Source organism: Amblyomma mixtum, chromosome 4 (assembly GCF_055824585.1).
Source record: "Amblyomma mixtum isolate Tamu chromosome 4, ASM5582458v1, whole genome shotgun sequence".
Taxonomy (NCBI): Eukaryota; Metazoa; Arthropoda; class Arachnida; order Ixodida; family Ixodidae; genus Amblyomma; species Amblyomma mixtum.
The window spans coordinates 103051184-103068195 of NC_143015.1; the positions used below are offsets into that span (position 1 = coordinate 103051184).

The 17012-nt window shown below is 48.9% G+C and overlaps 1 protein-coding gene across 4 annotated transcripts in view; it reads left to right on the forward strand.

Annotated features, from left to right (window-relative positions):
• The window catches only part of LOC149347654 (multiple inositol polyphosphate phosphatase 1-like), a 53652-nt gene extending 47660 nt beyond the window's left edge, over positions 1-5992 (forward strand). For all 4 annotated transcript variants that reach the window (XM_089587272.1, XM_089587270.1, XM_089587269.1 and 1 more), the window contains 3 exons: positions 1478-1592; positions 2595-2799; positions 5494-5992. In XM_089587272.1, the coding sequence (XP_089443398.1) occupies positions 1478-1592; positions 2595-2799; positions 5494-5911 (738 nt within the window). In that variant the 3' untranslated portion in view covers positions 5912-5992. The remainder of the gene's footprint in view (positions 1-1477; positions 1593-2594; positions 2800-5493) is intronic.
• Positions 5993-17012: the final 11020 nt, after the last annotated feature.

Sequence of the window (17012 nt, forward strand, 5' to 3'; positions counted from 1 at the left end):
GATGCTTTAAAATTAAATTAAACACCGAAAATGCTTCGAGTCCTTTAGCGTTCCTAATAAGGTGTAAGGGCAGCGGTAAAAGCTTCAAGTCTGGTCGTGTCGTCGTCGTCGTCGGTGTTGTCGTCGGTGTGGTCGTATTTGTCGTCGTCGTAGGGATCGTCGTCGTCGTAGGGGTCGTCGTCGTCGTAGGGGTCGTCGTCGTCGTAGGGGTCGTCGTCGTCGTAGGGGTCGTCGTCGTCGTAGGGGTCGTCGTCGTCGTAGGGGTCGTCGTCGTAGGGGTCGTCGTCGTCGTAGGGGTCGTCGTCGTCGTAGGGGTCGTCGTCGTCGTAGGGGTCGTCGTTGTCGTAGGGTTCGTCGTTGTCGTAGGGTTCGTCGTCGTCGTAGGGGGCATGGTCTTCTGTTTTCGTCGATGGAGGATCTTAGTTCTTGCGCTCAGAAGCAACCTCACCTCCAGAGGCTGCTTTATTCAGTTTAACCTTCGGGGGCTGGGGAAGCGTCCACGCACTGCGTAGCCTCGGCTAGGAAATACAAAGCGCGGTGACGATGGCGACGGAGAACGCGATAGGCGGCTCGGCGATGAGTATCCTTCCCGACGCAAAAAAATCCTCGATTTCGGCTGGTCGCTGGCCGGGTCGGGGTCGTGGGACGTCGTAAGGGAACCCTCGGATGCCCATTCTCCTGTATGGGCAGTACCGGAGAATGTGACCGGCTTCTCCGCAGTGGAAGCATTGTGGGCGGCGCTGGTCGGGTGTTCTCCACTCGACGCATTTCCTCGGCCGTGTACGACGCTCGTAGGACGGGCGAGTTGGAGCGAGAGGGTGGCGCTCCACCGCAGCTGGCTAAGGGCGATAGGGGCTTGGGTCCCGTCGTCGAGGTACAGGACGGCGCACTGCTGCGGCGTAAGGCATGGCTGGAGGCTCCAGAGGCTGCGTGGTAGGCTGGAGTCAGGTCTTCCGGCGAATAACTCAAAGGGCTGGCGTCACGACTAGCAGGGGTTGTCCGGTACCTGGAAGGCTACCCAGCACCTCCACCAGATGTCACGTTGTAGTGACGGCAGTCCAGCGGTCAGGAAGACACCAGAAATACTTGGAAACGAAGCTCTTTATTTGGGCTGACTTGCGCCCGCAAAAGCACTGACTCACTCGGTGGCGGCGTAAGCAACAAGCGTGCTCGTCAATCGTCGAACTACGAATGCCCGCCGCTCGCGGCATCGCTCAATTTAAAGCCGGCAAAGAAACTTCCAAATAGCAGGACAAGATCATCTACAGTAATCTGGAAAAACCTAGATGCAGCATTTCATGGCTGCGATCAATCGAGATTAGACTGGTCGCTTCTCGCGTCACGAACAAAAATGATAACAGCCCTTTCCTGCAGCCTTGAGCGTGAACGAACAAACACTACAATGATACGTGGCAATATATGAAGCGCTGCATTCGGGTTCCGTCCCAACCTTTCACCGTGTCTTTTGTTTCCACAGAAACAAGGTGTGAACAAGACTGAATCCAAAGAAGAAAAGACGTTTCTAAGTGGCGTCCAAGTCAGGAAAATGGTTGAAGCTTTTTCTAAAAGGATTGGTGTAAATGTTTCAGCAGGTTTGTGCACCAGATTCATTGTGACTTTGTGCGAAACTCGTTTTACTTTGAAAGTAAACCGCTCTACAAGTACAATGCTCATTTACTGATGGCTTTCTACGCTCACTCGCTTATTGTGTGCAACGAAAAAAAATGCGCTGAAATAAAAGTGAACTCTCCAGATGTGCGCACTCCGGACAAGCAATGAATCAGTTCAAACGGCTGCAGGGTAGGTAGTCATTCCGGCAGCAGAAATTATCTGGATCTTGCCTTCATAGTGATGGCCGAAAAATGTATCCTCTTAGAATAGGTTTTTAAGAAACATCTCTGTTTCCTGGAATTCAAACTAGCCGTTGCCACTATTAAGACAGCCCGTGCCTGTCAGTGCATCAGACGAGGGTAACCTGAACATAGGCTTTTCACCCCATCCCTTTCGTTGAAGACTATTCATTTTCAGCAATCAAAACTTAGATGTTCTTTAGTTGTTGTGGACTCTATACAATACACTCCATACTTTTGCAGCCAGTCGAAATCAGCGTTTCACAGTTCTCGGGGGATTATTACAAATTAACATAAAACCCAGTACACATATTTACTCGCAAGGACCAGGAGAAAAAGAAGTGACAAAAAAAATATAGAGTTTTAACGCGTTAAACCGAGTATTACGTGCGAAAGCACTTGGGTTCGAATTAGCTTGACTATTAAACATTGTCTTAGCTTGTCCTTCGAATTCGATTGACTATTGCCTAAACACTGCCTTACATTGTCCTCCAAAACAATTCCTTTTAAACTTCTCTACCACGTGACATTCTCCTAGCCACACCGTTTCCATGTCACTTCATCTCCAAGGTCAAGGGTCAAAGGTCGAGGTTTCAGAGACCCATCGGCTTTTTCAGGATTGCTAGTCAAGTAATGTTTACGCACTAAAAAGGCACAGCGCTGTCTTCTTATATTGGAACAGAGCAGGAAGGATGCAGCTTGAGATAGCATATTCCAGTGATAACATACCATTTTCTTTCCTAGGCGATGTCAAGCTAATGGCGAAGATGTGCTCCTTCGAAGTGGCCCATTACGGATGGTCTCCCTTCTGCTACCTGTTCGACAGGGAGGACCTGGACCTCTTTGAGTACGCCGACGACTTGGACGACTATGAGAAGGACGTCTATGGAAACAAACGAAGCGTCGCCATGGGTTGCGTACTCGTAGAAGAGTTGCTGGATAAGATAAGGTGAGCTGAATAACGAAATACAGGTATTTCGAAGCAGTATCTGAGATCGGCCATTTTGTTTTAAATACTCAGTTCTGAATTATGAAGTCGCTCATGAGGCACTGTTATGAACTAGATATGAAATTGACATTCTGTGTTCAAAAAGACACAGATACTAATGATTTCCACGCACCGATTTTAAGGTGAAGATTTACTATTGACCGGTAGCTACTTCGTATATTGAATGTACCGAGAAAATAAACTGAATATTAAAATTTCGATGAGAGCATAAATTGAAAAAAATCGTCGGAACTTGATGGGGTAGATGAAGCACATTTTGAGAACTTTATCTGTGGTCTGAAATAAACTGCTTTCCTCCTACTACAGTTTGATAGATGAAGGTTTCCACTCCACATTCTTCTTTAGAAAACATATTTTCAAAACTAACAGTTAGCTTAATAATATCAGAAAAGAATGCCTGAAGATCGGGAACTATGTATGAATAATACCTCCCCCTGAGGTTCACTGTTTTTCAGCCAGCAAGTAAGTAATAACAGAAGCATGTGCAGCGAAGAGATATTAAAATGGCAGGGTCCAAGAAAATGATTAGGAGTGCAAGCTCTACTGCGGTACTGTTGCGGTTAACAACGATAATCTTGCATCATTAGAGACAGCAAAAATGCTTGCTTATGGTACTTGCGATATCATGCAAGTTCTTTCCATAGCATGCCCTTTGCTTATTTATTTCACTGCGCTCAGCCCATTAGGGCATTGCAAAGGAAAGTGCGCTACGTGAAAAAACGATGACAGAAAACTGCTAAAATGAAAAGTGCAAATGAGGTGAACAAAATAGTAAATTGGTTACGCCAGGAGACCATGCAACTAATGGTCAAAAGTGCAAACTTGGAGAAAGTTATAAACAAGCCAAATGTGCCTTGTAACAGAGCAGAGCCTAGAAGCAAGCAGCAGACAGCTCGAAAAAAAAAATGAGTAAGAGAAGAATTGAGGCTCACAAAAGCAGCAGACCACCATAGTTCTATCATTCGCCACGAAAACAACAGCAAGAAAGAAAATGAAGTAATTTCGAATGAATTGATTGATAACTGAAGTTAACCGAGAAAAAAAATGACAAGATTCACAAATAAGAAATTTTTGTGATGTCGACAGCGAGTTATTTTCGGCAGATTTAAACAGAATGTGAACATAGAACGATTATATATTTCGAAGAGAGATTGGGAAAGCCGATTCCGACTTGTATATGTACTGGGGATGAATAACTTTTAAAAATGCTTCGTTCAGCATGAAGAAATGCGGAGTTTATACTGATGATCTCTAAGAGCCGAAACGCAGCATACTGTTGTTATTATTCAATTCTTCAGAATGGGATTGTCATGATATATCCCAAAGAATACTCAAAAGCGGAACACATTTCTCCGCTGTGACAACAGTGGTAATTAAAAGTTATCTGCTTATAGTGCTAGCGCAACGGTTTCAGTGATAATTGCTAAGAACGAAACGAGCCACTGAGTTTTGCACACATTTGATTCGGGAGATGAGCGTCTCTTGAGTACGATCCCAGACAGATGCTGCATATTCTAATTAGTGCGAAATAATCATTACTAAAAATAACTTTATGCTGCTAGAAGCAAGGCAAACATTGTGGCGGCTGTGGCCTAGCATGGGATAGCGTTGTTACTTGTATAATCTGCGTGGAAGTTCAAAGAAAGACTGGCAGAAATAAATACGTCTCAATATCTGTAAGAGGGCGCAGATTCAAGACACACTTATTGAGCCGGTATGTATTTTGTCTGTTACTACGAAATACAAGCATGCATTTGCATTTCCTAATGTCCGCTGCCGTTTTACACAGGATAGCCCAATCGCAAGCATGGTTTATATCAGACTGAAATATGGCTACATTAGATTGACCCTTAATTTTGTGGTACATACTACAGACATTTGCAGAAAGCTTAATCGATTAACTTATGTTATTCATAAGTCGTTAAATTAAGCAACAAAACACAAGGGCTCTAGTGCTCAGCCTGCAGGCCCGCTATATTCACCTCGGAAAAAAATGTCCGGGTTACTGCTGTTACAGAGTGTGGACGGTCAGTGAGAAAATAATGCAGGAAGCCAAGAACTTTAGCACTGAATGTAACTCTCTAACAAAAAGCGGTTGTGGAGGAACCTTTTCAAATCCCTTTGAAAAAAAAATTGGCTGTGGCTTGACCAATGGCCATCCCGGGTAGATTTGCGGAAGCAACAGCCGGCACTCGCAGCGGCGGCGGCACCTCTGAGTCACCCACGTAGCGGAGGAGTCGGCGGTGGCCGCAGCGCCGCAGCTGTGCGCCGTGTGACGTCACTCCTCCTGGAGAATGCACTGCTGGCGCAGCGGCGACGGCACCTCTGAGTCACCCGCACAGCGGAGGAGTCTGTGGTGGCTCCGCACTTCTCTGACGTCACTCGCTCCTCGCGCATGCTCAGTTGGGGCTCTCCGGGGCTCCGCGAAATCGCTCATACCTAGCGTTGTGTTGCTTCCGCAACAATAAAGGAATATACAGTCCACACGGGGACCTTTTCGAGAATGTAATGTGATGTATCGTATGTCATCCAGGTCATGAAATCTAGACCAAGAGCTATGTTAGAGTTCGCTTACCCCCTTGATATTGTCTGTGCTGTGTAAAAAAGAAATATGTCTTCCGCTTCTTTCCGCAGGGAAAAAGTTCAAGAGAGAGTCACCGGCGGGCACCACACAAAGAGGCGACTAAGGTCCGCCTTGTACTTCACTCACGCACCAGTTATAAAGAGCCTCATCGCCAAGTTCGGCCTCGGAAGAACCGAGCCACCGCTGAGGGCTGACAACTACTGCCACTACAAGTACTACCGACCGTGGCGATCTTCGCACATGGTTCCCTTTACGGCCAACATTGCCCTGGCGCTGTTCGAATGCGGCCACCAGGGCTACTACGTGCTCCCGCTGCTGAACGAAAAGGCCGTCAGGCTGCCAGGGTGCCGGAACGAGTTCTGTCCAATCAGCGACTTCCTGCGCACAAAGGCGGTACTTTCGTCCCGAAGCTGCGACTTGACGAAGATTTGCAGCAAAGACTGGAATCCGAACGCGGGTCCTGAATAGAGAATGTGTTGAGCCCAGGCAATAGGGAACGTGCTTCTTGCACAGTTATGAAATAAACGAAACAGTCCACCTTGAGATGCACGCAGTTCGTCCTCGCTTTATGTCCTTCATATTACAATACCCTAGCATTTTTTAATTATATTGTTGTCCAAAAAATTTGGCGGACGCTTAAGCTTTGCCTTTAAGAGTGGAACGCGAAAGCATATTCCAGTGCTGCCAAGGAGTCCACGGAACGACATCGCCCATTTGGCGCGATGCCTTGCCCGTTGGACAAATCAAAAATTATTTTTTTTTAGGAAAGGAAATGACGCAGTAACAGAATATAGAGTGAGTTTGTAAAGGACAACCTCTCCCGCTCCGTAACAGTCTCGCTTGTCTTGGCGGACACCCGAAGCACGCATGATACGCAGGCCCCAATTACCGGTCGCCGGTTCCCCGATCATAGGTTGCCGGTTCAAATTCCTGCCACCAGTGATGTTTTAACTTAACGCAGTAAGTTTATGCTGCACGAAACGCTGAATCGTATGACTTCATTCGGACCATTTTGCGGCAAACGGTTGGCATGATACCATTTTTTCCGACGCGTGGTGCTCGCAACTACTACGACGCCGACGGCTTTTCGACCGAACGAGCTGTAAACGCTGTGACGTAAAAGTAAAATACACACATTCAAAAATATCCAGAGGGGCTCACACCATGATTAGGATACTGGACAATGAGTAATTTCAACGCAGCTGCTTGAATGTTTATGTATTTTAATTCTTTTGATACGCCTCCGACCTTCACGACGCCGGCAGAGCGCTTCAGCCTCGGTGGTTCGTGGCGTAGTCTCGGCGGCGACGATGAGTCGCTTCCACGGCAGCTTCTGTAACGATGAACTATGGGAGGCGCCCTAAACCCGAGCGTCTATCACGACACGACCCTGGCAGCTAACACGTGTTATTTATATTTTTCCTTGCACAAATCACCTCCGATTATCTCACAATCGTTCTGTGACACTTTTTACAGGTTTCAAATGGGGGTCGAACTTTTACTCTTTAATCAAATGTGAAGCAGCTTTGTGCGTGTGTTTTCTTTTTATACTGTGAAGGCAGTGACCGTTGTTTTGCATCTGCGAAGAAGATCAAGACATGCGTCGAGAGAGGGCCAGGTGCGGCAGTGTTTTCATTACTCCCTCCCCACAATCGAGCGCATTCTTCACTGTCATGCGCGAGCATCTTCGTCAGTTTTTCCGTCACGTGATCAGGTTACATCACCACCACCACCACCATCGTCGCAGCCACTGAACCTACGAACGTACCAGTAACAGAAGCCGCCGCGGCGGCTCAGTGGCTATGGTGCTCGGCTGCTGGCCCGAAAGACGTGGGTTCGATCCCGGCCGCGGCGGCTGAATTTCTTTGGAGGAGAAATTCGAGGCCCGTGTACTGTGCGATGTCAGTGCACGTTAAAGAACCCCAGGTGGTCGAAATTGCCGGAGCCCTCCACTACGGCGTCTCTCATAGCCTTAGTTGCTTTGGGACGTTAAACCCCATAAACCAAACCAAACCAACCAGTAACAGCTGCCCTTTAAATTGATGGATGGAAAACTTTATTAAGCAAGTGAGTTTGGACCGTACAAGATCTCAGGGCCACCGCACAGCCCTCACATTACGCGCATGTGTCCAGGCCACGTAGGGCCATGGCACTGGCACCCCGTTCACACAGCGAAGTTGCGCGTCCGGGTCCTGCGACGCAAGGAGGGCCTCCCATTCCTCCCATGTACCGATGGCGGGCTGTCCCTGCGGGGGAGGATCGGCAGGGCAGCCGAAGAGGATGTGGTCTAGGGTGGCGTGCGGTTCTCCGCAGAGAGTGCACTCTGGGGAAACATGGCGGAAGTGGGATAGAAGCTGAGGGGTAGGAAGAGTTCGGGTCTGGAGTCGCCTCCAGAGGATTTGTTGGGAGTGGGATAGGCGGGGGTGGGGAGGGGGATAGAGTCCACGGGCAAGGCGTGCTTGTTGAGTTAGTTCTGACAACGTGTGTGCCCGCTCCCTCGAGAAATCCCGGCTGGGGTCGCCATTTGCCCGGCAAATAAGTCCTCGGGCTATGTTATCGGCGGCCTCATTTCCGGGATTGCCAGAGTGAGCCGGCACCCACACGAGCTCAATACGCCTATCGGGATTTAGGGTGCACATTGTCAATATCTGCCACGCGGGGGGATGGACGCGTCCGCGGGCGAAGTTAAGAATGGCTGTTTTGGAATCGCTTAGTATATAAGCCGCATTGGTTTGGGCAATGGCTATTGCTATAGCTGCTTCCTCTGCTTCTTCCGGGGTACAAGGTGGGTCTATGAAATGGGTAAATGGGGGGGCTGCTGGATGATAAGCCACAGCTACTGAACGGTCTGTACCACACGCGGCGTCCACCCAGCGCACATCCTCTAAAGTGCCATATTCTTTATGGAGAGCTTTGGCTCGCGCGACTCGGCGGGATTGATGGTATTCAGGGTGGACATTCTTAGGAAGGGGTTTCAGGATAAGCGCGGAGTGTATGGCGCAAGGGAGAGAGATGAAGTCTGTCGTGTGTGCCGGTATGCGAATTCCCAGAGAATCCAGTATATATCGTCCAGTTTCCGTGCCAGCCAGACGAAGGTACTGTGTGTAGCGATGTGCATCTATAAGTTCTTGTATAGTGTTGTGCATTCCTAATTTTAAGAGTCTGTCCGTGCTAGTGCTCTTTGGTAGGTTTAGCGCTGCTTTGGTAGCCATGCGGATAAGAGCATTGATCTTGTCTTTATCCGAACAGGAGAGGTTTAGGTAAGGAGTGGCGTAAAGAATGCGGCTAAGCACGAACGCATGCAGCACCTTGAGATTATCTGCTTCGTCTAGACCGGCTCGTGAATGTGAAGCCCTTCTAAGAAGATGGATGACGGAGTAGGTGGACTGTTTTAGTGCTTTCAGTGTAAGGTTGTTTTTCCCCGTGTCCTGTAAATGCAGGCCAAGAATGCGGAGGGTAGGTGTTTGCGGTATGGGAGTGTCATGCAGGTAGATAGTGATGGGGGAGGTAGGGACGCGCCGCGGGCGGATTATGAAGAGTGCTGACTTTGTGGGGGAGCATTCAAGCCCAATGTTTGCCGCGTGAGTAGCGATAGTTGTAGCGGCTTCCTGAAGGGTCGATTCTATGTCGCCATCCGAGCCGTATGTGGTCCAAACCGTTATATCATCCGCGTAAAGTGTGTGTCCTAAGTGCGGGATGCGGCTGAGAGCCTTGGCAAGGGGGATGAGGGTGAGGTTGAAGAGGAAGGGAGATAACACCGCCCCTTGCGGGGTACCAATGTTACCAAGCGTGAAGGGGGGGGGGGGGGGGGTCTGTATATCATCTATATGCAGTGAGGCTGTGCGACCGTTTAAGAAGGCCCGGATATAGTTGTAGGTCTTAGGCCCCAACTGCAGCTCTTGGATGCCCTGCAGGATGGCGCTGTGCGTAACTTTGTCGAATGCTTTGGTGAGGTCGACTGCCAGGATTGCTCTGGTGTGATGTAACATGTCATTGAGGATAGCGTGTGAAATCTGCAGTAGGGCGTCCTGTGCCGAGAGGTGGGATCGAAATCCTACCATAGTATGTGGATATAGTCCATGGGATTCCATGTGTTGCGTGAGACGGGTGAGGATGACATGCTCAAACAGTTTGCCCAAGCACGAAGTCAGCGAAATGGGACGGAGGTTTTGGGCGTTAATGGGCTTGTTTGGTTTAGGAATGAAAATTATTTTCCCGTGCTTCCATTCAGCAGGTAGCGCCCCCATTTCCCAGCACTCATTGAAGTAGTCGGTGAGAAGGGAAATTGAACGGTCATCTAGATTTCTGAGCATGACATTTGTGATTTGGTCCTCCCCAGGGGCTGAGTTTCGGAGCTTGATAAGGGCTGCTCTGACTTCAACCTCCATAATGGGGGCGTCGAGGGAGGGTTGATCGGGGCCCACATAATCGGGATATGATACAGCTTGGCCCACAGTGGTATAAGTTGATTGGAGTTGGCGTAACAGTGCTTGATGATTTTGACGACTTTTATGGGTAAGTCTTTTCAGTGTGAGCCGAGTTTGCTTTTTAGCTTGAGTGGGGTCTATTATATGTCGCAAAAGATGCCAGGCCCTGGTGGAGGAGAGATTACCTCGTAATCCGTCACATAATTGGTGCCAGTTAGATTTACTGAGTGCGGCACTGTGTTCTTCTATTTGTTTCTGTAGTTGCGCTAATTTTAGCTTAAGTTTCCGATTTTGCTTCTGGGTTTTCCAGCGTGTGAGGATACTGTTTTGAGCTTGGAGTAGGTGCGCTAAGCGACTGTCTGCAACGGGAGTCTCGGGGGTGGCGTCTAATGTTTGCGTGAATGCCTGGACATCCTGTTTCAGCTCTGTCATCCATGTGTGGAGGTTAAAGGGGGATTCTAATGTTTTGACCTCTCTGTGCTTCCGAAGATTATCCCAGCTGGTAATCCTGACACGGTATTTTTTAGCTTTTTTGGCGAAATCAAGCTGTATAGTTATGATATAATGATCACTGCCCAGGGCCTCATTTGAGTTTGTCCACACCGGTGTGGGAAGGTTGCGACCAGAAGTAAGATCTGGGCTTGTGTCGGCAGTGACACTATTGCCGATTCTTGTAGGTGTGCTCAGATAATTATATATGGACAGGCCGTGCATCTGAACGGTGTTTCGCAATTCCGCTCCTCTCTTGTTAGTGCGTGTGTACCCCCAGTCTGCATGTGCGCAGTTGAAATCCCCTAATATAATGAGGGGGTCCTTTTTTGCAGCGTTGGAGGCGGCTTTAATTAGAAAGATTAAATCTGAGACCGGTTGCCTCGGAAGGAGGTAACAGTTGAGGATGAAGAGGGGTTGAGATCTGTGAGTGGAGGGGATTAATTCTAGGAATGTGTGAGCTACCGACGAGGTTAGTACATGACAAGTGTATGGTACGAAATGTTGGAGACACGTGGTAACCCTGGGGTTTGGAGTGGTGTCGGAGGGTACCAGAGCGTATCCTGGCAGCGATAAATTTGTGCCAGCATTCTGAAGTGCTACTATATCAGGGAGTGTGGAGGAAGCAGAGAGGAGCTGCTGCAGGGGGTCTCGTTTGCGACGAAACCCCCTGCAGTTCCATTGTAGGATGCTTAATTGGAGATTATTGCCCGTCAACTGGGCCATGCTGGAGGGTGGGGGGGGGGGGGGGGGCAGGATGGGAGCAGCTATGGGGTTGCTAGCTGGGATATGTGAAGACATTCCAGCAATTATTTGTGGAATTTGTTGTAGAATAGTAGAGGTTACCTGACTGATGATAGTTTCTGTAAGCTTAGTGATGGCGGCTTCAATGTAATTTTGAGTCTGAGCCAGAATACTGGCTTCGAGCTGTTGGGCAAAGTTTTGTAATTTAGAATCCATGTCTGGAATGTCTTCTGGTCTGCGTTTCTTTTGTGGAGGGGCTGTGGAGGGTTCGGGTGTAGGTGAAGAGGTTTGGGGTGTTGGTGAAGGTGGAGAAACGGTAGGAGGGATGGAATTGATGGCTGCCCTAAGATGCCTTACCTCTTCCCGCAGGAGAGCTATCTCTTCCTCACGCTGTGAGGTTTGGGGTGTACTGGTGGGTTTGGTCCAGGCTCGCTGGTGATCTTGATGAGGCACTAGCGGTGGAAAGTCCTTTGGCGTGGGCACTGGTTGCTTGGGTTTCGGCGCGGTCTGTCTACGAGGTGGAGGGGTCCTGGCTTTGCACAAGCCGGTACCGGTAAGGTAGGAACCACCACAAAGAATGCAGCTTGGCGTGCATGGGGTCTCTTGAGGGGTGTGCTTCTCGCCACATCGCGGGCAGAGTCCAGCCTTCGGGAGAGGGCACACGTCGTACCTGTGTCCAGGCTTCCTGCAGTTTGTGCAGGCATCGGGGCTTCCCTTGTATTTGGTGCAGCGGTGTACCACACACATATATTTAATTGTGTGAGGCACGGGACCTGAGGCAAAAGTTATTAAGATGGACGTTGTTTTACCCATGCGTCGGGCCGCTATAATGTTAGCGTCCGGGTTTCTGTACTGTAAGTCAGTTAGGATTTGTTCTGGTGTCGAGTTCCAGTAGGCCCGGGAAATGACGCCCTTGACTGCCGCTGGAGGGGCCGCGATGTACGCGGCTACCGGGTATTGTAGTCCATCTAAGGTAATTTGCTGAATTTTCACCAATGCCAGAGCTGTTGCATCCGCCACCGTCGCCACTGTGAGGGTGTTGTTAGTTGGGTGGATTCTTAAAGGGACACTGAGGAGAAATTGAAGTTGGCTTGTATCGACAGAATACCAGCTCCTGATTACAAAAACGCCACTCATACTGACAACAAAGCTCTTGTAACGTAGAAAAGAGCAAGAACCAAAATACAGGTATCGCCGCCACAGGCCAAACTCGCAAGTACAAGCGTGATGAGATCATAGAACAAAACAGTGTTGCTAGAACGAATGGTTCTAGCAACACCAGGAACCGAGAAACCATGCATCACTGAGGCGCAGCCAATGCATGCGCAAATCTCCTTGACGTCGCCAGATGGCGCCACGTGCCCGGCTGCTACGCGTGCTCCTGAAGCATCGGGACAAATCAGCGCCTGTTTTCCGGCGGTAGGCGGGCTCCCGGTATTCCGCTAGCGGCAACAAGGTACACGGTATGCTAAAGGTGTCTATTTGCGAGAACTTCGTTGACGACTTCGAGAACGAGATCCATCGTAACGCTGGCAAAACGCCAGTGCGAACGTAATCGAAGCGACTGTAGCGACGGCCGCAATAGCCGATAGATGCCTTCAACGTGCGGCCGGCGGTAGCTTTCTTTTCGGCTGCTGCTAGGCCGCACTGCTGGCAGCCAGAAATCACGGAGTCTGCGTTACGTCATGTGCACGTCATGTTTCACGTCTCTTAGTCCTCTGTCGTCATAGACGAATCCCAAGTTTGAATCAGAGCGGCGGGAAAACCTTTTTTAACTTCGAATCCAAATTTCTTAGAAATAAATGCATCTTTCGCTGCCGGCCAAGTGGCAACAAAGCCATGACATGCCAAACTATCGGATTTTACTATAAAAAAAATATTAATAGTGCTCTCCTCAGTGTCCCTTTAAGTGCAACTCGCCAATCACTGAGCAGCTGAGCGTCGAGTGAAGTGCCTGCAGGATACTGGGAGCTGGGATCTTCTCCAGGGAGAGGCCGCCTCGCGGGCGAAAGACGACTCTGATGGTACCCGCCGGCAGTGCGGCGAGTTGCTTGCTTATCAGAAGTATGCTGCTCCACAGAGCCATTGAATTCCTTTTAAGGCGAAATCCTTTAATGTCTCATCGTTGTAAGCAGCAGTTGTCAACAGAAATGTCACGCTTTTCAGTTGGTCGAAACGGTCGTGACGTCACAGTGCGCCAATTTCAAACGGAGCCAATTGTACTTTGGCTAGTAACCATGCAACCAATTGAAGGGATCATAGAGTGATGCTCCAAGTAAATGGGACTAAGCTTAGTTAATTGCTTAATTACCCCAATCAGCCTAATTAACTTTTCTCGTCCGGTCATATAAATAATTAAAACCGAGTAGGAAATTGGTCGAGCTCGGGAATCGAACCCCGGTCTTCGGAGTGCGAGACGAGCATGCTATCCGCTCCGCCATGCCAGCTCGATGTTTTGGAATGAACAAAGGCGCGTCTAGTGAATAGGGTGTCTTCGCTCACTCCCATCCTCCTCCCTTCCCTTCCGGCGAACTTTAGGTGTCCACCGAGATATGAGAGACAGATACATTTCCTTTCCTCAAAAACCAATTTACCGTCGATCGAGGCGTAGAACCGAATGGGCGACGGCGTTCTATGGACCCCCTGGCAACGTTGCAAGACGCTGTCGCGTTCCACTCTTAGAGGCGAAGCTTAACATCTTCACCACACATCAGTGACCGCACTTTAGGTAAAAAAAGTGCACCCCCCCCCCCCTCTGAATTTTGACGGGTGTACACCGAGATATGTGAGACATTTCCTGCGTAATTTCCTTTCCTCAAATACAATTTTCATTTTCTTCATTACGGGCCATCTTTGTCTTTCTTCTTTCACTCCCACTTCCTCCCTTCCTCTACGGCGAGGTTCAGGTGTCCACCGAGATGACAGAGAATTACTGCGCCATTTCCTTTCCTCAAAAATCTTTGCTTTCAAACGGCAAGGCATCGCGCCGAACGGGTGGTGGCGTTCCGTGGACTCCCTGGCAGCGCTACAACACGCTGTCGCGTTCGACTCCTAAAGGCGAAGCTTAAGCGTCATTAATTATCAGCTAATTAGTATTCAGGCATTAATCAGTAATTAACCATTATTAGTGGTTTGTCATCACTTAGTAATTAGTACTCAATTACATGTGACGCCACCAGTGCCACAGAAGCAGTCAAAGTGGTGCGGAAAACGCTTTCGCCTCTACGCACTTTAGACAGTCAAAGTGCCCCTGATTTTTTTTTACTTGCCAGGCCACCAACTTTTTAAGACGCGACAAAGGCTTTACTGATTAGGAGGAAGAGGGAAAGAACAGCTTAACAAAAGACAGGGTTTGACACTCCTCATCAGGTGGAGACACCCCTTATTTCAAGTGGTATGTGTTACAGTTTCTACAGGTTGGGGTGGCAGTTGTTTAAATACGCGGTATGTATCTGCTACTTTCTAAGATGGAGCGTAGCTATCTATGTCGGCGGTAAAAATAGAAGCTAGCAAAAGAATTGTGCTTAAACGGACACAGAAGAGAAATAGCAAACAGAGCAAGACGGATAGTCTATTTCTCATGAACATTACCGACGTTTTTTCCATCCGGAATTGTGGCTGCGTTGCTGCGAAAATAGCAAATGAAAGCCGAGAAAGCCTTACGACGAATATATCCGCAACTCACTTGACGGCAGTCCCGAATTTCATTTTTCTCTCAACATTTTTGTTATCGTCAGAAACGTTGCCCATTGGTTGTCTTGGCAGTCTTAAAGGTGCACTGAAGAGGAATCTGAACTCGTCTTTTTCCCGCGGGAACTCGATCTACACGTTCTGAGCATTCTTAGAAACTTCTATCTATGGCCCTGTGTGGCCGATTTCCCTAATTAAATCGAATTAACGTCCGGCTCACGCCTTTTTTTTCGAATTCTCCCCCGTACGGCGGGCGGAGTCGACCAACGCATGGAGTGCCTTTCAGCCAGCTCCGTGGAGACTTCGCTTTCGCTTTATTTTGTTTTTTAGGTTTCCGTGAATAAATAGTTTCATTCGAAGATAATATAGCCGCAAAAGAAGCCCGCGGAAATAAAAATACGCGCGGACTATTTGCTTCTACGAACAGCTACGTATTACTCCGCCGTTGGCAGAGCGGCAAGCCGCCACGGGACTGGGTGAAAGTAGAGTGTACTAGAAAGGTCTGAGTGGGCCGAACAACCGGCTCCGCGCTTGCTTGGGGGTGAGGCGCTCCGCGTCGAAAATGCTGCGGTGGCGCTGCGGTCGAAGTGGATTGGGTTGCGCCGGAGCAGACGATGCGTCAGGAATGTTCTCGAGCAGCTAGCGGCGGCGTTTTTTTTTTTTTTTTCGCGTAGCTCGTTCTTTTGTGATCACTCTTTTATCCTGCAGTTACCATCAAAGTGTGTGGCATGCCTAATCGAAGGCATCGTCACCGCTACGCACCTGGATGTCGCACCGCCTACGCGGGCGTCCCAGCCGAGAAGAAGCTGTCGTTGTTCAGCGTCCCGAAAGATGCGGTTCGAAGGAAAGCCTGGGAGCGGAACCCCCATCGCGCTGACAAACCTCTGGATGAGAACTGCGCAGTGTGTGAGCTGCACTTTGAAGAACGGTACATACTTAGTGACTAGTGGCCGGCAAAGAAGTGAGAATTGCGCGCGGAGTGCCCGCGCTCACACCGGAAGCAGTGCCCACGCTTTTTCCCAATAAGCCGAAGTATTTGAGCTCAAAGGCACCTGTGAAACGTGCACTACGCAAGCGGGGCACGTCTACCGTGCTCAAAAGCCCGGGCTGCAAAAGGAAGAAAGCCTGCACCTACGGCCGTGCAGGACAGTGGAAACTACGACGACGAGTCGGGAGAGTGCCTTTACGGGCTGCTTCAGCATGAATCAGTTACACATGCTGACAGCATTCTGCACGTGCTGTCACTGCTCAGGACCAGAACAAAAACAATTAGATGCACAGTCCATGAAGGCGAAGTAAAGTGCAAGGTTGTGAAGTTTTGTATTGTAACACGGCTCCACTTCCTGATTAAGGGCCTAAACAAATCAAATGATGAAAGGCGTCAAAGGATGAAGCACCTAAAAGTGCGCAGGTGCCTATGACGCTGACAAGCAGTACTGCTTGTTGCTTTCGCAAAATAAATGTTGACCTATTTTGCATCAGTTGGCCATACATTTGAGTTGCACTTGCCATCAGTGGTTTAATATACATCATTCCTTTTCAATTATTGACATGTTTCACGGCCTTTTATTACCATAACCAAAAATGTATTCATCCTTACGCAACACTAAGAAACTATTTTGCTTGTACAACGTACAGTACTTTGGCCAGTGTTCAGAGAGAAGTAAATTGAGCGCTGAGTGGTGTTCGAATCCCAGTCTTGCACTCAGCTGTTGCGATTGCGCACGCGGAGGCCCTTTAGCGCTCCGACCTTGTAACATTTCTCTACTTTGCGATTCCAGACTTTCATTTGGAAGCGCGAAATCGCGCCGAACGCATTCCTGCGCTCCGTTTTTGTGCACGTCCATTCATACCGCGAAAATTTATTTCGTTTCCGCGCTGACACCATATTCTTTCGCGATTCCGCTGCCTAATACACATTGTCTGGTTAAGGACTTTTTATTTACCTTTGCATGACGACGGATATTTCATCAGTATTCGAAGAACAAAAGTTTGCTAATGGTAGACTCGGTGTAAGCTGCCAGGCCAGACATACACGCGAACTTGTGGAGTGCGCTGCAGTTGCAACTCGCCTGCCGCGCACACGGAGGGGACGGTCAATTTCTGGTTTTTGTGGAGACAGCGACTACAAGCGTTACAAAATACCTCGGGGACCTATCTTGTGCTGTACTGCGCCAATGACCCCTGTTTGAATAAAAAGAATCAACCCGTACAGACAA